We start from the raw sequence: 23,956 nt of genomic DNA, 5'->3' as shown, positions 1-23,956 counted from the left end.
CTGATGATTAGTGACATTAAGCATCTTTTTTAAACCTGTTGGTCATTTGTATGTTTTTGGAGAAATTTCTATTCAGTTCCATTGCCCTTTTAATAAATGAGTTATTTGTTTTTTGGTATTGAGTTGCAGAAATACCTTATATTTTGGACATTAGATTTCCAGCTACATACTTTGCAAATACTTTCCCCTATTTTGCAGGTTGCCTTTTCACTCTGTTGATTGTTTCTTTTGCTGTGCAGTTTTTAGTTTGATGTAGTGTCACTAGTCCAATCATGCTTTTGTTGCTTGTACTTTTGGTACCATATACAAGAAATCATTGCCAATTCCAGTATCTTGAACCTCTTTTCCTACGTTTCCCTCTAGCAATTTTACACTTCCAGGGTTTATATCTGAATCTTTAATTCATGTTGAATTGATTTTTGTTTATGGTGTAAGGTACAAGTACAATTTAATTCTTTTGCATGTGGATATCCAGTTTTCCCAGTTCCAGTTTGTTATGGACTGTCCTTTTCCTATTAAGTATTCTTAGCATTCTTGTTGAAGAGCAGTTGACCATATATGTATGAGTTAATTTGTGGCATTCCATTATTTTCCATTGGTCTATATGTCTGATTTTATTCCAGAACTATATTGTTTTAACTACTACATTTTTGTAATGTGATTTGAAACTAGGAAGTGTGATGTATCCAGCTTCATTCCTTCCCAACATTGCTTCGGTTATTTGGTGTCTTTCAGGGTCCCATAACTTGGATGAGGTATATAGCAAGGTGAGCTAAGAAGTTAATTCTGAGAAGCAGAATTAAAAAGAAAAGGAGAAAACAGATTCATAACAGTCAAAGCTGATTGATAGATGTCAGTTTAGCAAAAATGAGTGCCCCTTGATTTAGTAATAAAGTTATAACTGGTGAGTTATATGAATGCAGTTAAAATGAATTGAAATGTGAGTATATTAAAGCAGCACAGAAGTTGGAATATCTGGGACTGAGAAAAGTATATACCTTCGCCCAGATGTTTGCCATTAAGAGAGGGAGATAATTTGGGAAAAAACTACAGGGAAAGGCAAGGTAAAAGGAAAAGAGAAAACAATTTAGGGAGAGGAACAGCTTTGAGGATAGCTAAGAAAAAGCTCCAAGACAAGAGATGACTATAGCACAGACACTAGAATATATGTGTATGTAGGAAGGGAATGTGTATGTGCATATATGCAAAGAGCGGGGGAGGGAGGAAGCAGGTTGTTTTAGAAAGAATCATACAAATGTGTCATAAGATTAAGTAAACATAAACCTTCTAATCAGTTTTCAGGTTCCAGACCTCAAAGTGGAATCCCGAACCATGCCAACATTCCAGGCAGCTCTCAATAGCAGCACTTCAATGGCCCCCACGTTCCTACTGGTGGGCATGCCAGGCCTGTCGTCTGTGCCCTCCTGGTGGACGATACCCCTCATCACTATTTACCTTCTCTCTACCCTGGGCAACAGTACTATCCTCTGGATCATTGCCCTGGAGCCCACCCTGCACCGCCCAATGTACTTCTTCCTCTTCCTGCTTAGTGTGTCTGATGTTGGCTTGGCCACAGCCCTGATGCCCACTCTGCTGGGTCTTGCCCTTGCTGATGCTCACACTGTCCCTGCCTCAGCCTGCCTCCTCCAGATGTTCTTTGTTCACATCTTTTCTGTATTGGAGTCCTCTGCCTTGCTTGCCATGGCCTTGGATCGGGTACTAGCCATCTGCCGTCCTCTCCACTACCCAACACTCCTCACCAGTGATGTAATTAGCAAGATTGGCCTGGTCATTGCCTTCCGATGCCTGGGTCTCCATCTACCCCTGCCATTTCTCCTGGCCCACATGCCCTACTGCCACCCACAGGTTCTGACCCATTCATATTGCTTGCATCCAGATATGGCCCGTTTGGCTTGCCCAGGAGCATGGGGTACAGTCTATAGCCTCTTTGTGGTCCTGTCAGCCATGGGATTGGACCCTCTGCTTATTTTCTTCTCCTATGGCCTAATTGGCAGGGTATTGCAAGCTTTGGCATCTGAGGATCGCTGGAAAGCTGGCCAAACCTGTGCCACCCACCTCTCTGCTGTGTTCCTCTTCTATGTGCCCATGATCCTCTTGGCACTCATTGGCCATCTTAGGGTGCCAATCCCTCAGTCCGCCCATTCTCTTCTTTCCTATGTCCACTTCCTGCTTCCTCCACTGATAAATCCTATTCTCTATAGTATCAAGATGAAGGAGATTAGAGAGAAAATACTCAAGAGGTTACAGCCCAGGAAGGTGGGTTGTGCTCAGTGAGAATGATGTCCCTCCACATTTGGTGGCTCAAGGCTACTGATACAAAGGTTTCCATGCCTGAGAACTCAGTTCACAGTACATGAAATGGTCATGCAGGTGTGCATGAGCACAACTGCATGGACGTATCTGCCTGTCCCTGGAAGTGTGCATGTGTGTACTGACTGGAGCTCCCAGAGGGTGGCAGTGCTCTACCCACTGTTCCACTGCAGATCCATGGCAAAAAATGGGCCAGAATCTAAGGACTTGTCACAACCATCCGAGTGTGTGTCCATTGCTTTGTTTTGTTTATCTACCACCACATCTAACCCCTACTAACTGAGGAAACTGGAGGAGTTAAGCAGCTACATGGCAAAAGAAAGAGAAGACAGAAACATTTCACTTATCTAGATGGAGGACTTTCAAATAGTGTTGGACCTTTGCAAGTGGAGACTCTGACCTATTCATAGAAATTGGATGAATGAGTAAACCAGTAAGTATCTTATTTAAGTTTTTCATACCAAGAGATGCACTGTATAACTCTGGTCAGGTGAGGAAAAAGAAGATGGAAAGAAAATTTTTTTCACTCTTCACTAAGTTTGGAAATGTTACTATGATTTTTGAATACATATGCATATTTACAATTAAAATTTTAAATAATTCAGAAAAAGAATAAAAATTATCTTAAATCATATCAAATATTTGATTTTTTACATTTTTAAAGAATTTGTTTAAGAAAACATAATTGTTTTTTAGTGAACACTAACAAATGTGAAGTTTTATGTAAATGGAAGCTTACACATAGTAAATTAAATTATTGGTCTTAATTCTTTACTTCCTGCTAGTAGTATTATTATACATGTGCACCGAAATCATGAGGGTCAGAGAAGGCAGACTGAACACTCACTCCTTCATTTCCTTTTGAGCTTAGACACATGATTTTCACTGTCAACTTAATTCATATCATTTGCTTTGGTCAATAGGATGTTAGTGGATATGATAAGAGCAGTGGCCTGAGTGGGATTCTGCAGTGGGGTTCTTGTGCTATCAGTAATGTACAGCTCAGTCTCTTCAACCCAGTCCCCAGGAAGAGACACAGGGTGCAGTCCTGAGCCAAACATACAGCCTGGAGCCAGTCCTACCTGACTGGAGACCTGAAGCAGGGCCATCAAGTCAGAGCAACCTAGATCAAGAGGACCTCTGTCAACCTGATGATTAGGGAGCATTACAGTAAATTCTGTAGCTGTAAGCAATGAGAGTGGGGGGTTCGTGTGCAGCAAAAGGAGAGTAACACAATATAATTACAGTTTTATTCTATCAACATGGTTAATATCCTAATGCTTTTTCTTTTTATGTTCTTACAATTATTAACACATATACCAGGAGCTTGCTTTGTGTATAACACAAAAGTTAAATACATTCTATATGCCTTTTTGCATGTTGTTTTTCTTATGGTGGTAGAAATCCCTCCAAGTAAATAAGTATGAATATAATTTATTTGAATATTCATAATATTTCATGGCATAGATGAAATGCAATTTATTCAGCTATTTCCTGGTAAGGGGTATTGAAATTGTGTATGTGTACATAGCTTTACAGATCTTTTTACAGATTTTGATATATGTATATATATCATACAAATAATCACATATCCCTGATCTATTGAAGTAGCTTCACATTTTGATGTACCTAATATGTGGTATAAAGTGACACCTTCTTACAAAACAAACAAGAGCTTTGTAATTCTAACATGAATTACATTATTTTTATAGATTAAATGTAAGAGAATCAACATTTGTGGTGTAAGTTTTCACATCCAAGAATATATGATTGACTTATTAACACCTTCTTAATATATTTCAATAAAATTACTTGTTTTAAATTTATTTCTATGTGGTTTTTAAATGACTCCCTAGCCTCATCACTGTCAGTAATGGGATCTCCTAAGAAAATGCAGAGAGCAGATTCTGATTCACAGTCACAGATTTAACTCCTGAGATCCTGTCCCCACATCAGGGGCAGTCTTTGAGGAGAGCCTGTCTTAGATACTGGGGAGGCAGCCTATATCCAGTTGCAGCTCTAAGATTAAGTGTACATTAAGTAGAATCAACCTAAGACTATCACAAATTTTGTATGGAATTCTGCAGACAGATATATTCAATTTGTCATCACAATGCCTAATTTTATTTTAAATTTGAGTGGATTCAGGGAGGTTACAAGCTCTCAGATTTATCAAAAACTCCTCTTTTCTTCATTGTCTGATATCCAGGTCTTCTACATTTTTTGGCCACTAAAGGCTTTTAAACTCAGAGAGGAGTAAAGAAAGCCGGGGCACAAGCATTCCTGATATTGTGGACCCTGAAGTTCAGAAGAGGTATCAATTTTAATTTAACCCTCAACTTTGAAAATTGGAAATAAATAAAAGGAAAATTCTGGAGGTAACATTATAGAGAGACATATGATTTTCAGAAAGAGAATAGAAAATAAGATCTAGCAAAACACCTTAGGCTGGAAACGAAGTAACAATAGATTGATGAACCAGTTTACCTAAGCCAAGGATGTTGACTCTACAGGTTAACACAAAAGGGCTTGTGCTGGACGTTGAAGGCTACAGTCAGCAAAATAGGTCAGATGAAAAATTTCAGAAAAGAGACCTTTAAATTCATTTTGATCTTAAAAGGTAAATTTACCTAAGTAATTTTAGGCAAAAGATGAAATAAAGTGATCATCTTTCTCCTATTTTTCTTTCTCCAATTGAAATCGCTGCCCCAGCCCCTTCTCCTTATTTATTGATGGTTAACATTATAATTTTAACAGAAAAAGCTATGAATTTAATCATGACAAATTTTCTCTATAAATAAACCCCTCTCTAAGACGACGTCTATATGCTTTATATACTTATAGCACATTCCCATTGCCCTGGAGATACCTCTATTCTTAAAACACTTGGCCCATGAAAACCTTTTTCTGAACCATTTATCTTCTCTAGTTGAGGTTTTAAAAAACAAACCAAAACATAAAGAAACAGAAGTTGATAAGTATGTCACCCTAATTGACTAATGGTATTAGATGGGGAAATAGAGCTTGCACCCAAAGGAGCAATAAAAAGAGAGCAAGGATGGCTTTTCTGTAGGACAAGAGATAGCTGGAACCTCACTGGGCAAACTGGCCACCCAGCCTTCATCCCAAAAGCACAGCCTGGAGCTACCCTATCCTGAGCCTCACCGTGGAAATGTAATACAGTCCTACAGAGCGCAGCCTCTCCATATCTCAGTTCCAGCAGTGCCCAGAAGCCATAAGCTTCTCTGGCACCTAAGAGTTCAGAGACTTGGCACCTTCCAGTGGGATCCCTTCCAAGGCACTTCCAGGGGGCAGATTTTTGGCAAGCCTCACCCATAAGGAACCTTTGTAGCTTCACAGACTTAGAAGAGGGTGAGAAATGCTCTTCACTGGATATTCTGCCTTAAGAGTAATGGTTGCTCCTTATATCTGCTTCTTATAGATTCTTTATAATTATCTTTTAACTCTTACTAGCCAATTTCCACACTAGTCTACTTTCCTGTTAATGTAACTATTTACATTAAACTTCTCCTTTTCAAATCATTGTGTGGTTTCTGTCTCCTGATCAGATACCAATAACACTGTCCAAATAGATTGGAAAATTTTGTATCATTCTACCATCCTTTCCTCTTTGATTCCAGCTGGACCTCCCTCCTACTCCCTGGAATCGCATTATCAATAACATGGTCATTTGACAACTAAGAGCTTGTTGCCAGTTGTCAGTGTGCTAACAATGATTCCTAAAATGTAATGGCATCACTGTTAGTAAGAGTCTCACTTATGGTTGATTGGATGGGATTCAGGTGGAAGGTGAGATGTTAGGTTATATGATGACTGGAGATCTCGAATTTCGTCTCCCATTTGTACTTAAAACACTAACTGTAAAGACTATGGGATGAGCTAACTGTTGTTTGTATTGGAAAACTTAAAACAGAAAATGATAAGATTAAGATAGACAACTGACAACTCGGGCTATGCTGTGAAAGTCAGAGGGCCCCTATGTACCTTTATCTTATTCAGCCAAAGATCATATAGTTCTAAAAATTCAGCAAACAATTTGACTGGAAAAGTAACAGAGCTGCATGGCAGACTGAATGCTCAATTTTGACAGATCTTTTTTTATAAAGGCAGAACAGTGAAAAACACCAGGAATAAAAAATGGGGGAGTGGTACGATCTTCACTCATGGGATGTTGACATTTGCATGAATAAGCCGAAAAATCTTGAAACTTTTGAATATCCCAAAGCTGCAGGAGCTCTTTTCTCATTTTACAAAGGGTATTTTTTTTTATCTGGTCTGGAGACTTTACAAATACAAACCTGAAGGAAATGCCTTATAAGATGATGTTTTTCCTCTGGGAGATCTGTTTCCGTCACTTCTCACTATAACCAAGTCAATAAGTAGTCAGATCTCAGCAAAGCCCAAGAAGAGAAATGCTATTAGCATTTTGGGAATAAAACAGCTTAACCACTGAAGTCATCACAGAACCTACCTAATTGTACTAACTAGAACCAAATAAATGCATGCAGGAGTGGATCTCAAAGGTGTTAGATCTGGGACAGCAGCAGAAGTGGCTGGCAGTATGAATATGAATCGGCATAGAGAAGAAATATTTTTGAGAGAACACTTATCCATAATTTGGGGTTCACCATTGTATCAAGGATACCTGGAAACTGTGATAATGCACAGCTGTGAGAGGTGCTTGACAATTGAACATAATAATGACCTATAGCAAATTAGATGGAGATGCCAGATCCACTAGGCATACTATAGCCTATAGAAATCTCAAGGAGATGGACATGTCAAGACATAATTATTTGGATTTATTGTTTAGGATCAGAGAATTTATCGCATGACTATCTTCTCTGGGAGGAAAGTGAGGACCCTTCTTCACTGAGGCAATAAACAATGCATTTGTAACAGGGTACCTGGTATCTTTGAATGGTTCAGTAGTTGCTGTGCTCTGCAGGCTGAACTTGACAATGAAATCTGCTTCTATTGAACTGGACTCCCTATTAACAGGGAGGATGGTGGGATCCTGAGACCACATGGCTGCACTTAAGAAAAAAGTAAGGCATATGTAATACTGTGGAGAGCAGCAAGGCCAGAATGGCCATCAGTGTGAGAGGCGCCACAGCGATCTGTCATGATAAATGGAAATGTTCTTGGAGACAAGCTATGTAGACAGTGTGAAATACATTTAAAATCAAGAACTTCTGAGCATCAGACTGACATCCAGCACCCAAATGGGAAATTATGGTCCCTCGGTCTCTTTAAATATTTAAGTCATTGTACATATCCAGAGACCATTAACTGAGCATGAGTCTTGGTGCCTTGATGAAATAATCTGCAATGCCAACGTAAATATGGAATAAAATTATGCAGATCTTCCCCAAAATGGACGTATGTCCATTTACAAATGCACTCATTCATTGGGGAAAGGAGAATATCCAGATTCTTTGAGGACTATGTGACATAAAATATAATCTCTCACTGATAATAGGCAACCAAACATACCATTATGTTATTTTTTTGGTTAAATTATGAGATTATTGAGGCCAGATGTAATTCATGTAATTCTGGACAAAGTTTATGCCATAGTGAATACAATGATTTTCAGCTCTACCTGTGATTATCCCACAGAAGCCTAAGTATGTAATTGGCAATATTACACTTATAAGCTAGGAAAACTCTCATGTTGTTATCACATCTATGAAGTTTGAACAATTAAATTAGGAAGAACAAAGTACAAGTTCAAAAAAAGCATAAATAAATTATGTGAATTGTTGTCCCCAAATCCCATAACACCTATCACTGTTATATTGATGTCTCTTCACTAATTCACATCCATAACCTCACTGGGGGTTCCCGATAAGTTGCTGGAAAAGGTGGAAAATATTCAGGCTTGGTTCATGGACAGATTGGTGGCCAAGTTGGTGCTAACCAAAAATAGAATACAGGGTACAGAGCCCCACATAATGGGTTTCCATAAAAAAAAGAATAGTGAAGGAAAATTCTCATAATTGGCAGTGCCCTTTGTTGTTAACTTTATGTAGAATGAAAGGCTGTTTGAGCTATGTGAGTATATCTGGACTTTAGTACTTTGCTAAAAGGCCTGGATAGTTGGTCAGTGGATGGAAGTAGCAACCTTGGAAAAAGAGGGATAAAGAAGTCTATAGAAGATGTATGTGAAGTACATATTGAAGTGGACATAGAGGGTGAAAATCTTTGTATTTCATGCTAATACCCACCAAACAATGCCCACCTCAGAGAAGGAACTTAATAACCAGGGAGAAAGAGTCTACATGTAAATATCAGCCAGCCTTGGCTCCATCAGAGCTGACCCAGCAGGTCCACAGATGCAATCACAACGGCAGAGACAGAGATGAAACATGAGCTGAAAGTATGAGTTTGCTTTTACCAAGGTTACTCTTAGGAAAATATTGGGAAGTCTGTGATCCTCAGTCATGGGTTGTTAGTAATTATCAACTTTTAATGTTCAGCTAACAGCAACAATAACTGATCCTGAGCACTTGATATGCCATTTTGTAGCCCCTATACATAATAAAAGACAAAATAATTCTACCTACATAAGATCCTCTGTTGAATTACATCATTTTTTTAGGATTCACTCTACAGTACTGCTATTTTGGAGTCATGTAGAGAAGTTTTAAAACTCAAGTCAAGAGTTTTAAGAAGAAAAAAATTCCAATTAATTGGAACACTTTTTGCAAAGCATTCAGAAAAGAACAAGTGGTTTATTAACAATGTTTCCTACATTTTAGAATTTCCTACTTTTAGAATTTCATGCAGATTCTGAATGAGTATTTTATTGAGGTCTCATACTACTTGCAAATATGAATAGTTGAGTTGTTGACATACATTATCTCACTTTACCTTGAAAACAAAACCATAATTTAGGTGGTACTAATATGACTTACTGATAAGGAAACTAAGCAAATATTATACAATATATAAGTTGCATAGTTTGGACTATTGGAGGCATATCTAGGCACTCCAGAGACAATTATCCCATTCAACCAAAACACTCATTCCTAATTGGCTTTATCTCTACTCTGAGATAACTAAGGATTAGATGTGGAGCTGCTTCTGAATTAAGATCTTGGCAATAGTCTTTCGAATCTTCTTAGTCTTCACACTGTAAATGATAGGATTGAGCACAGGAGGGATAAGCAAGAAGACATTGGCCATGATGGTGTGGACAAATGGAGGTGCTGAATGGCCATAGCGATGAACAAGAGACAGGCTGATGAGAGGGATGTAGAAGATGGCAACAGCACTGATGTGAGATATGCAGGTGCTGAAGGCTTTCTGCCGCCCCTCCGAGGAAGCAATGCTGAGGACAGATTGGATAATCAGAATATAGGAGAGCAAGATGCAAGGGCAGTCAAACCCAGTTGTGGAGAAGAGTGCAAAGAGGCCAAGGATGCTGTTGATTCTGTTGTCTGTGCAAGAGAGCTGAATGAGATCAACATGGTAGCAATAAGAATGCGAAAGGACTGTAGACCTGCAGAAGGACAGCCTCTTGACAAACAGCACAACTGGCAACATGACAGCAACATTCCTCGTCAGCATGCTCATTCCAATCTGTGTAATCCTGGCATTGGTGAGGATGGTGCTGTATCTCAGTGGATCACAGATGGCCACAAAACGATCAAAGGCCATGGCCAGCAGAATCCCAGACTCCATGAAAGTAAATCCATGGAGAAAGAACATCTGGGCAATGCAGGCATTTAAGTTAATTTCCCGGGCTTCAAACCAGAAGACACCAAGGGTAGTAGAAAGTGTGCACAGGGACAAGCTCAGGTCTGTGGCTGAAAGCATAGAGAGAAAATAATACATGGGCTCATGGAGGCTCTGCTCACGGAGGACTACAAACAGGATCATGCTGTTCCCAGAGAGGGCGATGATGTACAGAAGACAAAAAGGAATGGAGATCCAGACCTGGGCTGCTCTCAGGCCTGGGATTCCCATCAGGAGGAAGGTCACAGGCTGAGCATTGGTATTATTGAGGACCAACATAGTGAGGGACTGAGAAGACAGGAATGTTTGAATAATTGACTATAACATGTAATAAATATATATAGCTAATAACTTAGAACATCTTTCTGGCACTCTGTCATTTGCTGAATTACTGTTGATGATCCTCCAAGAACTTTAGTGTTTTCTGAGTTTTCTAGTTCTGGAAACCTCTCTCCCTGCCTCTCAGTATATCTCATTTATTGAGAAGACAGAATTCCCTGAATTATTTCAGATCAAATTTTCTTACATCCTTAATTCTCTTTGGTGGCAAGAAAAATCACAATTAAGTCATCCCTGCCTATAAAATTTCCCAGAATACCTGAACAATATGAAAAATTTCATTCCAGTACTTTTAAAATAAATTATTGATTCTGAAGTAAAGCCCTGAAAATTCAAGTCACATTGGAAATGCAGATATTATTAAGTATTTCTGGGAAACATCCAGAAATGTCAAAGACATCACCAAGACACACATTTATATATGTGATGACAGGATGGTCCAAACAGCCATCCTAAGAAAACTAAGTATAGCTCCCACTTATTGAGAGTTCCTTTTGTTACTGACATTCTACATGCATTATATAATTTTATTCACACATCAACTCCAGGAGGTGGGTAGAAGTATACACATTTTTCATATGAAAAAAATTAAGATTCAACAAATAATCCCCCAAGTTAATCTTTATAATGCACTGCATTAATTGTTGAGAGAAACCACATATATAACAAAGATAGGGAGAAAGAAGGAAGGAAGAAAGGAAGGAAAGAAAGGGAGGGAGGGAAGAAGAGGGAGAGAAAGAGGGATGGAGGGAAGAAAAAACTGAGAGACAGAGGCCAGGGAGGGAAGAAGGAAGGAGAAGAGAGAAAAAGAAAAAAAAGGTAAACCTTGCCATTATTTTAACCCAGTGCAGTAAGCCCTACATTTTGATAAACAGTAGCACAAATTAGTCCTGAAACACAAAACACCATAATGGCCAGCATTTCTTGAATACATACTATGTACCTGACACAATAATACTCATATCCATAATCTCATCCAATCATCACAACTATACAATGAAGTCCAAAAAATTGTTATCCTTAATATAGGATGTTTGAAGTGATCAAATAATTTGCCCCAAATTATGCAGGTAAGCAGTAGAAAAGCTGGAGTTGGAACCTGCATATATGACCCCAATACTTTCATTCATAAGGCTGAGGAATGCATAGGAGGAATCTCTAAACTAGTCTAACAAATATCCCTGAATTTCCACCTAAGATTCCTCATCTGTAAATTTTGGAGTTTGAAAATAGCCCCGATCTGCTTCTTTCTGCTTGTTTCTGTGAAGGTTAGATGCCACGATGTATGTGAAGCACTCCATTCTAAATATGAATTTCATTTCTTATGAATGAAAAAAATAATTCAGTTTAAGAAATATAGATTAAAGATGGGAAAATGATCAAGAGATGAAAAATCAGAAAATTCAATGGTAATTCATGATAAAATTTTTAATATTTAGGAAGAAAATAAGTTTCTGAATGAAAGATATTTTCTAGAAATTTAAAACAAACATATTTACTGATGACAAATTAAAAGCATTTCTATTAAAATCAGGAACAAAATAAAGGTAACTGCTATCACAACTACTATTCAACACTTAATGGAAAGTCTTAGTAAATGGAAAAAGACCAGCAAATAAAAGGGGAGAGTGCTGCTTTTGGAAAGGAGTAAAAAAGTCTCTATATATATTTTGATTGATTTTCCCTATAAAATCCAAAAGAACAGACTGCAATCTCTTAAAACAGAATTTATCAAAGTGACCAGATAAAAGATCAATATCATACATTAATAACTTCCTGGAATTAACCACTGAGAAAATTTTATAAAAATAAGGATTTATTTACAATTGCCATAAAACTGTAAAATGTATTGGTATAACAAAAAGTCTGTGATTGTCAGGGAGAAAAGTCTGCAAACATTTATTGAAGAATATAAATAAAGTCCTTTATTACTTTCCTAAATGTAAGACTTTTCAAAAGGGTAAAGATGTGAATTTTCCCATTATACTCTCAAAAATTAAATAAATGCTCTCATAAATTACAGCATTATCAATCAATAACATACAAAGGTTTTTAATGGATAGTGACAGATGGATCCTAAAATGTATTTGGTACCCTAAAATGTGCAAATATATTCAGTACATATTGAAAACAACAGAGGGGACGTGTCCTTTCAAAATATAATATAAAGATGTTATAATTAACAAAGTACAATATTGCTAAAGATTTAAATATACATACCCACTAAAAGAATATCATTTCAAAAAAAGTATGAATGAGGATAGAATATAATGACAATGGCATCTTTTATCACTAAGATGTGTGATACATCACACTATAATGTGTAATAAATGATGTTTGGTCAATTGGCTGACAATTTATAAAATATTCTTTTTTTACACAGATCACTCTATTTGTATTAAGAATTTCAAGGCAAAACAAAACTTTGATAGTAACAAAACACACAAGAGAAAATGCATTTATGACTTTTTTAAGGAATGCCTTCTTAAATAGGGTGAAATTAAAATATTGATATAAAAAATTAAATACTACTGATTACAAAAGGTATCTGTAAACAAAACAAGAAGTACAGTATGTCATACATACATTAAAAGGCCAAGAACAAAGAATATTGCTGTATCTGCTGTAAACCAGATTGTGCATCTGTTTCTTTGGTGACAGCCTGTGGTTTGATTGATGGTGAGGGAGTTGGGAACAGGAAACAATAACATTAAATAGATTTCTGTGTCCAGAGGTTTTGGTCATGAAGGAAATGGTGGACATTGGGATGTATTATTCTGGTCCAATAGCATAATAAAGATGAAGATAAAAGTTTTTGCCCCAACACTGACAGGAGTAGGATTTGGGTAACAAATTCCCATTTAAGATTCCTCATCTGTAAACCTTGGGTTTAAAAATATCCCTGATTTGCCTCTTTCCAGTGGTTTTTTGAAGGTCAGATGCCAAAATGCATGTGAAGTACTTCTTTCTGAATATAAATGGTTTCTATTAAGAGAGCTATTAGAAAGCTCAGACTATAAGGATCCTGTAAAAATGTGGAGTTGGTGCTAAATGAAAACTCAAAAACCTTATTTTTGAACAAATAGGGATACAGAAATCAGTCAAATTCAAAGCCTAAGTGAAACAACAAAAAGAGTATACAATAAATGTTAAATTGGGGCCATAGAGAATCACAATTTGCTCCATTTCCTTGATATAAGTGACTTGATGTTTTTCTCCTGGAAAGAAAATTTGTTTGAAAACCTCTTGAGGAATTCTCACCTAATTCCTGCAACTTCAGCCTGTCCCTCTGAGCCTCTCTGATTTGCAGTCCTTTGACTCTAAGTACCTGCAGCCCCACAAACAATCCCTTTCTCTGTTCTATCCCTTGCCTGCCAGGGGAGCTCTAACAGTCCCTCTTCTCGGTCTGCTCTTTGTGGTGCTCGCATCTTACCTGGCTCCCAACAGAGGGAGAGCTGCCCTTCCCACTCACTGCCCAGCTGAGCATGTATGTGCACAGCTCTTGGACCCGGTCTTCTACAAGGAGCCCAGCACGTAACACAGGGCTGCTGCAAGGGTCTCTTGGGGTTTGGAGATGAGCAATGTGATCCTAGGTATGAGGACTAGAATTTCTCAGGAGGCTCACCACACTAGACCAAAGCAGGTTAAATATTTCCCATCTTCCTTTATTTATCTTTATAATATTTTTCAATGAATATAAACAGTCTATTTTTTTCCTCCATTAACTTTAGATTCTATATGCGGCTCTGTAAGAAGCAGGCAAGAAATACACTTATAATTCCCTCCTTCTCTTCTTTTTCTGTTCCCAAATTTAGTCACTACAGCATATTTCCCTGGATAAGATGTAATAGAACTACATACAGTCTTACTGCTATGACTAAATTGTACATATTTGTATTTCAGTCATTTGAACCTCAAAGAAAATACATTTTGACTGAACTATGATTAACTAAACATGATTCAACATAGAATCTAGAATATGTATTATGACAAAAAGAATGACATGTCAGACTGTATTGCTAAACAAATACCACTGTAAGAGGAGGCATCCATTCATTTTACACTAATTTAATTTCCTATAATTATGTCAAATTTATGTTTAATTTATATTGAACTATAGTTTTGTAGGACAACTTTCAGTTTTCTCTGGACTGTAAACTATCTTCCATTTTGCCTGCACGCAGGATAAAGACAGGCTTTCTTCATCATCTCACTAATGACTTCCTGCTATTTACTCATAAATGGTAATTAGATGCTTACAAAATTAATTACCATACAAATAACTTCAAGATCATGTTAAAATAAATATTTCAATTCATTAGGTCTAGGATGGGGCCTTTGCTCTGAATTTCTCACACCATTTCTATTCTGAGGTCATATTTTGCTCACAGCCTTAATACATACTGCATTTTTTAAAGCATGTCAAATTTCCTTGGATTACTTCCTATGGCACCCCTGAGTAATTTCCTCTCAAGCTTGCTTACCAGTTGTTGAACTTTATTGGATATTTATTTCATTTTTCTGGACATGTATTCCAGTTTTAATAAGAAAAAATGCAGATAAAGAAAATATTGAATTTTATGTGTTCCTATTCATCTAAAATTTTTGTTTGCTCTTATACTTCATTGATAGATTGGCTATATGAAATTGTTTCAGTAATTCTCTCTGAATATTTTTAAGGTCTAGGTTAATGCAGTGAGTAAGACTAGAGATAACATTCTGGTTGTATATGTCGACAGTGTAAAAACTTAACTTCTCTATGCCTTAGTTTCTCTACCTGTAAAATGAGGACGCTATTACTTATTTCATTTGGTTGTTGTAGAGAATATGTAGCTATGCAGTTTTAAAACCTTTAGAACATAACCTGGCATGTAGAAACTACTGAACAAATCTCAGCCATTGATTGCTAAACTTGTGTAGACTAAAATTAAAATTACTGGTCTTTCTTTGTGAGTCATGTGTTTCCTATTTTAAGGCATTAGGCTTTACTCTTTATCTTTTGTGTTTGAAATTCCACGATATTTTCTACATTTACTTTTTTCCCAGTTCTTTATTCTTTTCTGTTTTTACTGCATATTATGCTACTGGATAAATGACCCAAATTTGTTTAATCTCTGATTGACAGATATTTGGGTTGGTTCCATATTTTAGTTGTTATATATAAAGCTACTATAAACATTCTTAGACATTTTGGGTGTATATATAAACCTCTTAATTGGGGTGTGAACTACAAGTAGAATTTATGGTCAAAAGATGCTTATCTCTATTAGAAATTGCCAAAATGATTCCTGATGTGCTGTACTCAGTGCATGAGTGCTCCAACTGCCCCACATTTTTGCCAATACGTAGTGTTGTCAATGTATTTAATTTTAGTTATTTTAATGAGTTTGTGTTGGCATCTTATTGTGGTTTTATTTATTGTTCCCTATAAGTAATAATGTAGAGCACCTTTTCTAATGTACATTAGCTATTAGTCTAATAGTTGCTTAGTGGTACTGGGGTAGCAGGACATGATCTTCTCAATGAAGCTGTGATCACTAGGTGTTCAGATTATTCATATGAATATGGTTGAAATAATGAACTGTGAGGATGGGATTTTATAGAAAAGAACTTTAACAGAAAAAAGTATTGAAAGGATTAGAAAAATATGTGGAGTTAAAGGAACTGATGGTGTAGAAAACATGGAATGAAAAAACAAGAAAGGTAACATTCTGGACTGGGAATGAGGTGCTCAAGACTTCAGAGATGGAGTAGCTCTGAGCTGTAACAAAGTCCAGCCTGTGTCCATAAATGATTGATTGAAGTACAGTGGATATAAACGTCAACTGAAGTGAGGATATAAGAACTATGAGGCTGTGGACCTGGACACAACTATACTGAGCTGACCCAGGAGGCTCATGTCAATATCCTCAATAACATTTTCTTCCATCAGAACTTTCTTTCCAAACTTCATTCTCTGTCTCAGCCTTTGCAACCCTAAGAAATGAAACTCACAGAATGGTGTGGCGAGAAGTTTACAGTAACCAACCTTAACTGGATTCTCCATACTGCCCAGAAACTTTTACACATAGAGACTAGGGTTCAGAGCAGGGCTGTGAGCCAGCTAAACAAGTCCTCAATACAGCCTGCAGCCATCCTAGCTTGTGAAAGACACAAACCACAAAGGACCTTTAAAAGATCCAACAAGCAAAGACTGATCTTTCCGTTATACACTCATTTCAGCAAGCCATGACTGACCAGACTTGAAAATCATTGTGGCTGTCCTAACAAGCAGATTCCACAAGAGCCTGGTGTCACATCACCTGGAGCCACCATACCATTTGGGGCTGTGGAAGATGCAACAGATGAGGAAACTCAAGTCCTGTCCCAAATGTCACATTTTGGTCTAGGTTAATGCAGATTTTCTCCAGAAAAAGAAAAATGAAGAAGAAAAAGAACTGATCCCTTCTTCTACTTTGGTTATACAGAGTGTTTCATCTTCCGCAGTTAGAAACAGACAAAGAAAATCAATTTACAACCTGAGATAAATCCAAAATTACAATGTCAGCCTCATTCCCCAAATAATTAAAGCTTAAATAATTCCTGTAAACATAACTCCCTAACAAAAAGAGTTGAATCTCTAATTTCTGTTATGCTGATATCTTAATATAAACCAAGAGCTTTGTGAGTATGGATCACAATACACCAAAAGCAGATTAATCTAAACCTGGTAAGCTTGGTAACTCTTTGTGTGATTTGTCCCTATAAATGAGCATCGGGTTTTGGATATTGCCAGACACAGCTTCTGGAGTCTGACTGCTCTGCACTCTTTGAAAGTAAATCCTTACTTTCTCTACTCATATATTTTTTCTCAAATCTTCATTTGACATCTTGCACAACAGGAAGAACTGAGAAAAAATGAAAAAGAGAATACTAGTAGAGGCTTATAGAGGGATTGAAAGAGGAAACTGCATTGCTTTTAATGGTAGGCTGAGTGAAGAGGACCTTCCAGCCTCACAGTTTCAAGAATAACTATGGGGAGGCCTCCTGGCAGAAGCCCTTTTGCTGTCCAGATAAGCACCTATGCAGAAGTGGGGGTACCTCCAAACCACATCGACCTTGTCAAACTTCTGACAACAAATAGGTTGTCAGAACCCTCATCAAACCCATCCACCGTGCATATACATATTCATATATATATACACTAATATGTAATCTCACAGTGTCAGGTTTGGACCTACCATACGCCTTCACAAAGCACGTGTGTTCAGTGGCCTTGTATTCACAGAGCCATGTTGTCACACAAAATATGTATACTTAATGCAAATGATTATTCCTACTTGCACAGTTACACACACATATTCACATGCAGATCTAGTCCCTAACAAATATATTTATATATTTATTAACAAATAATTTATTGACATATTGTTCAGATAAACACATCAACATATGTAAGATTAACACAATTTCACATTGCACAAAATAGCCCTTCAATGGTAAATATACATATACAGACCAACAAAAATACATGAATACAGATAAACTCACACTCAGGTAATCTCAAAACACACATTTTAACACATGTATTCAAATCTCCTACTTTGGCCTTTGTGTGTACAGAGGAGAGAGGAAACTAAGAGGTTAATGCTTCCAGCTTTAATCTCCAGTCTCAGAGGAGGCCAGTGTGACTAGAAAGTAGGAGGACTCTGGAGAAAGGGGGGGAATTAATGTGTGGGAGAAGGGAAAAGCCAGACTTTAATAGGTCTTTAAATAGGCCCTAACCTACAGCCTCTGCTAAAAGCTGAAACCCAGGAGCCAATTTGAGTGGCATATGGTCAAAATGAAGTAGAGCTCAGGGTGAGTGGTTCCCTGTCCCCCAGTCATCTCTGCCCTTCCCAGAGAGCAGTAGGACTCACAGGGGCTCCAAGAAGAGGAAAGGCAAGGCAGCACACTGTGGGGTGGCCTGACTCATGGGGGGTCCAGGTCCAGAGCTTCATGATGGCTGGGTTTCCTTCTGAGATGGACAGAAGATTCACGGCACACTCCAGGGAAACTCTAGAGAAGTAAGAACATGTCCTTCATACACAATCCTGCCATGAAGGACACTGTATCTGAAAACCCCCTGATCTAGCATTACTTGCTATAATTTAGTTTTAGATACTCCAAATGAGAAGACAGTCTACATCTCTCTGAAGCTTTTCCATAGCAAGATCAAAGCCCATTGTATCTTTTCTCCCTTCAGCCTTACATGGTTGAACTGATGGACAAACTATTTCCACATCACGACTGGAGGAAGTGAGCACCCGCAGAGCCAGTGGGTACCAATCACTGACTCAAACCCATACTCACAGATGAAAGCTAAGCTCCATCACTGTGAAAACACAGTTCTTGTAAAAATATTTCCTGAACCAAAAGCTGCACTGAGTTCTCACAAGTTAGGCTGTATTTTAGGATATAGAAAAAACTGAATCTGAAGTTCAGTGTGGGATCACCCCAGTCATAATGCTTACAAAAGGTGACCTAACTTTGTTTTCCTATGCCCTGTGCTCACAGGAGTTCTCACTGTGGTGGGTGGGGGTGCAGACATATTTAAAAGCAGGTAAAGGAAGAAGGAAAATTATACCACCTGCCTATCCTTACCCTTTAAGTAAGGCACATTTTATCCCTCAACTCACCAGCAAACTCACGCCTTATGCTTTCCCTCAGAACTACAACTGAAAACTTCACACACCGCCAAAAGTGACTGAGGGTTCTCTAACATTCTGTCCCATCCAATTCATATGACTTGTGGCCTTAAAGTTGCATTTGTTGAGTTCATAAGTCTGAGGGTAAAAAGGACAACAGAATTGCTGATAGTGAGAGCATGAGAATCCATGGAGAGCAGTAAAAGTGCAGGGAGGAAAGAGGCACCTATCAAGCTACAAACTTGAGTTCCAGGGCAGCTCCACTCCTCCTCTGTCCACCCAAAAAAGAACATCTGGGAGCAGAAAATCGGAGGCAAAGAAGGGAGCGAGGAAGCTCATAGGCATCACATAGGGAGGATCTCCAGTCTCCGAAAACAACATCAGAGAGTCTGGGATGTAGATGGAGGACAGGAGAGACCCTAGCTTTTGAAAGGACCACAGGCAATATGACTCAGCGCTCTCAGGTTGAGAAGAGTCACCACCCCTAAAAGAGTAAGTACAATAGGCGAGCTCTCCACTAAGGCTCCTGGGCAGGAGCTAACAAAGACGCCATCTTGATAAAGCAGCCCAAACCCAGAGATGCCAGAAGACCAACCCTAAGGGTATTCTAGAGCCAGTCCAGAGCAGTGTCAGGGGTTCCAGGTTCAAAAACAGATCTGTCTGTAACTCAGGCAAATCCCGTTCACATCTGCTGTAACCATGATAGGGCAACAATCTTCATTTCTTAACCAGGGGCCACTTCGCAACCAATCATTATCTAATGGAGGCAGTGGTGTGTTCCACCAAGAACAGTGGTGTGGAGTTGTGCCCTGGCACTAATTTATCACGTGATATTGGGCAAGTTGTGCAAGTACCTTTAGCTGTATTTTTCTCACTGTAAAATAAGCTTGCAGAGGTTTTGTGAGCTTTAGAAACAATAAAATATAAGAAGCTATAGTGTTATATCTGCAAAAACAGCAATGCTTTTCATAATTAACCAGAAAGATTATTACATAGTTTGAGAGATGGAATCTTTAGCACACCTTCACCAGGGCCCAGTGAAGGAAAAATGATGGCTTATGTCTGATTTTCCAGGTGCTGCTGGACTTCAGTACTGTATCCCCCCAAGTAGGCGGTGACACACAGGATGCAAAAAGAAGGAAGGAAGATTCTGGCTCCAAAAGAATATCTAACTGTTTGGAAACACCTAGCCAGGCAGAGGGGGTAAAACAGAGTCTTAGACCCAGATAATATGGATGTTTTTGAATTTTCACCATGCCTCAGAGAGTCTACATTCTTCATCCATGCCTTTTCATCCATGGAGTCTGGGGTGCTTATGGCTATGGCCTTGGGCTGTTATGTGGCTATCTGCTTCCCACTCTGCCACTCAGAGAGGCATGGTGAGTGCTTATTTTGAGCAATCTATAGCTATTATCTAGGTAGGTCTCCAATTTAGAGCAAGGCTTTTAAAAAACTGAGCCTCATTTCTCTCATAATGTTATAAATCTAAAGACAGTCAGACACAGGCCAAACCTAATTGGGATCTTGAAGACAGCCTTTAGGACCATTAGAGTGAAACATGTCTTAGTTCCCAGAGGACTGGAAAAGATACTCTTCCTGCCCAGTTGGATCTGTTATGGACGATGTAAGAACTAAAGCTTTCAAACAAAGGCTCAGATCACCTGAGATTAAATAGTGAAAAGCTGTTCCTTAAAAATCAGGTAAGCTTTTTTGTAACTGACTCTGAAGTAGGTAGTGGTCACCAGTGGGTTCAGATATAGGATCAACCCATGTAATACAAGTTATGGGTATAGAGTGGAGTTCACATAGTCATTCACTGACTAGCAAGGAGATCTCTACTATGAGAAACAGACATGACAGTCTGGTGGGTGTAGGGCCATAGGAGCATTCAGAGCACTCTATCAGAACATTTTAAGATATGGATAACAGTTAATAAAGCCACTTTACTGAATAATGGTATTTATTTGTTATTTGCTTGAGCACATGTTTATTAAGCTCCCATTCTGTGCCTAGCACACAGATGCCAAGAATGGTGCACTATTCAGGGCTGACTTCATGAAAATTAATGATGTTGGGCAGAAGGTGAAAAGCTATAGCCTGCTGACCAAATCCAGCTTACAGCCTGTTTTGCAAATAATCTTTTTTTGGGGGAATATAGCCACAGTCAAACATTCAAATCCTGATAATGGCTGCTTTCCCACTATAATGTCTAAGCTGACTAGTTGCAACAGAGACTATATGGCCCACACAGTCTAAAATATTTGTGAGCTGACTATTGCAGAAACAAGTTCAAGGACTCCCTAATCCTGGAGGGGCCATACACTAAAGACAATAGTTTTATTTACAGGTGCACAACTGGTCAGCCAGTTATCTTCCAGCCCAAATCCCCATGGTAACTGTCCTAGAGTCAAAGCTAACTCTACATCTCTACATACATTGCTGTGCTCTTCAGCCAAAAGGTTTCTCAAGCCTGCTTCCTACCCTGAAAATCTGCCCAAGTGGCTGAGAAAGAGGGATAAAAAGGACCAATAGAAAGGTTAAACAAATCAGTTATTGGTAACAAGGGACGAAGGGCAAGAATTACTATGACAGTGTTTGTCAGAACCTCAGCCGGTTCTACTTTCAAGACAAAGATTGATTCTTATGAAGAACTTGCTTGCCCTTAGTATGTTTTGACCCCAATTTGAATGATATAATTAAGAATAAATAATAGGGAATAGCATTACGTCACATTGCAAAATTTTATTTACTAACACTATTAGAAATTATTCTAGGTTATCATTAACCCCAAATGCCTATGATTCAATTGTTCCTTCCAAAAGATTATAAATAATATTGTTCTGGTATCCCCTGCAGGAAGTAGATAAATGGAGAACAAGTTGAACATCTCATGATGCTGGCTTCTGGGAACAGCTCTTCTCATCCTGTGTCCTTCATCCTGCTTGGCATCCCAGGACTTGAGAATTCCCAATTTTGGATTGCCCTTCCATTCTGTGCCATGTACGTTGTGGCTATCGTGGGCAATATCACCATCCTTCATATAATCCGAACTGACCACACCCTGCATGAGCCCATGTACCTTTTTCTGGCCATGCTGGCTATCACTGACCTGGTCCTCTCCTCTTCCACCCAGCCTAAAATGCTGGCTATACTCTGGTTTCATGCTCATGAGATTGAATACCATGCCTGTCTCATCCAACTGTTCTTCATCCATGCATTTTCCTCCGTGGAGTCTGGGGTGCTCATGGCTATGGCCTTGGACCGTTATGTGGCTATCTGCTTCCCGCTCCACCACTCTAGTATCCTATCGTCATGTGTAGTGGGCAAGCTCGGGGCAGCTGTGATGGCGAGAGGGCTTCTGTGGGTGAGCCCCTTCTGCATTATGGTCTCCAAGATGCCCTTCTGCCCCAACCATGTCATTCCCCAGTCATACTGTGAGCACATGGCTGTGCTGAAGCTGGTGTGTGCTGATACTAGAGTAAATCGTGCATATGGGCTCCTTGTGGCCTTCTCTGTGGTTGGCTTTGATATAATTGTCATCAGTATGTCCTATGTGATGATTTTGAGAACTGTTCTGAGGTTGCCTTCTGGGGAGGCTCGACTCAAGGCTTTTGGCACATGTGCTTCCCATATCTGTGTCATCTTGGCTCTTTACATCCCAGCCCTCTTTACTTTCCTCACACACCGCTTTGGACAGCATGTGCCCCCAGTGGTACATACCATGTTGGCTAATCTCTATCTACTGGTACCTCCCATGCTCAACCCCATCATCTATGGAGCCAGAACCAAACAGATCAGAGACCAGGTTATTCAAGGATGTTGTGGAAAAGACCCCTGAACCCAGAGGACAGCATCACAACCACCCCAACTACCCCTCTGATCTGGGGACATACATGCAGAAAGTTTGCCATGACCATCGTCACAAAGTCATCTCTGTGAACCACTGGCCCGGAGGTCAGCAGCTCTCCAGAAAGTAAAGGAGCAATTTTAAGGAAGCCCAGAACAGGAGCAACATGAAAGTTGTAATTGATTAAAAAATGTTGAGCTTACCTATGTTCATCAGAAGAAGAAAACAGTAAAAAAATATCTTAACCTTTCAAATTAGTGATGATAGGAAGTGGATGTCATCTTACACCTAGTAACGAGGTGGAAATTATTTTTATTCTGTTGGTTGCTCTATTTTGTTGAGAAAGAGTTTAGTATTTTCCTTCCAAACAGTTAAAAGGTATATGTATTTTCTTCAAATTGGAATCTCTTTATAGAAATAGAACTCTTTTAAAAAAAATGCAAGGACATGTATAGATTCATTATTCACATAAACAAATTTTGATGTATAAGAAACCCATGAAGCAATGAATAAGTGAATATCTTGTATCATTTAACCACTATATTTGCAAAGAGTATATCTAAGGATGTAAAGAGTATCAAGATTTATTATTAGAAAGAAAGCAAAAAAATGCCCATAAGCTGATGCCACTTCTAAAAAGCAATACATATGCATAGAAAAAGATTCAGTAAATATTTCCAAATGATATTAGTAGCTGCTCAGAGCAGTGAGATTGTGGCTTTGTGTTTTCTTTGTGCACCTCTATGTATGCTTTTTAAATTATCCTCAGTTGAGGTTAAGTTTATTTATAGTGTGACAAAAGAGTAAGTCAAAGAACAACAAAGTGTACAGAGGAAATTAATTTAATCTCAAAGCTTATGGGAGTGGAGTTGACAATCTAAGAGAATGAGGGATTTTAGAGTAGAGTAAGTTCCAGAAGAGCTTCAAAATCTAGAAATAAATTGCTGCCAGATTCATGACTTCTGGAGATTGCTAACAAAGAGGATTAAATATGCTGAGTGTTGGTCTC

At 38.5% G+C, this 23,956-nt stretch overlaps 3 protein-coding genes across 3 annotated transcripts; 2 read left to right on the top strand and 1 right to left on the bottom strand.

The window, feature by feature from the left end:
• The first annotated feature begins 1,332 nt into the window (after positions 1 to 1,332).
• OR51S1 (olfactory receptor family 51 subfamily S member 1) lies at positions 1,333 to 2,295 on the top strand. Its single transcript, XM_017679173.3, has one exon. The coding sequence runs from the start codon at positions 1,333 to 1,335 to the stop codon at positions 2,293 to 2,295; it is 963 nt and encodes a 320-aa protein (XP_017534662.3).
• Positions 2,296 to 9,423: 7,128 nt separating this feature from the next.
• Positions 9,424 to 10,374, bottom strand: LOC108408890 (olfactory receptor 51F2). The gene has a single exon (XM_017679164.3). It carries the CDS (start codon positions 10,372 to 10,374, stop codon positions 9,424 to 9,426), a length of 951 nt encoding a protein of 316 aa, XP_017534653.1.
• An 11,616-nt stretch (positions 10,375 to 21,990) lies between these two features.
• LOC118967026 (olfactory receptor 52R1) lies at positions 21,991 to 22,938 on the top strand. Its single transcript, XM_036990913.2, has one exon. It carries the CDS (start codon positions 21,991 to 21,993, stop codon positions 22,936 to 22,938), a length of 948 nt encoding a protein of 315 aa, XP_036846808.2.
• The last annotated feature ends 1,018 nt before the right edge of the window (positions 22,939 to 23,956 follow it).

Source organism: Manis javanica, chromosome 11 (genome assembly GCF_040802235.1).
Source record: "Manis javanica isolate MJ-LG chromosome 11, MJ_LKY, whole genome shotgun sequence".
In the NCBI taxonomy this organism is placed as follows: Eukaryota; Metazoa; Chordata; class Mammalia; order Pholidota; family Manidae; genus Manis; species Manis javanica.
This window is presented reverse-complemented; position numbering and strand designations above follow the sequence as displayed.

What these genes read in the sequence shown, in the direction of transcription:
- OR51S1 (XM_017679173.3), top strand. Translation starts at nt 1,333, where the DNA reads ATGCCAACATTCCAGGCAGCTCTCAATAGCAGCACTTCAATGGCCCCC.
- LOC108408890 (XM_017679164.3), bottom strand. Translation starts at nt 10,374, where the DNA reads ATGTTGGTCCTCAATAATACCAATGCTCAGCCTGTGACCTTCCTCCTG.
- LOC118967026 (XM_036990913.2), top strand. Translation starts at nt 21,991, where the DNA reads ATGATGCTGGCTTCTGGGAACAGCTCTTCTCATCCTGTGTCCTTCATC.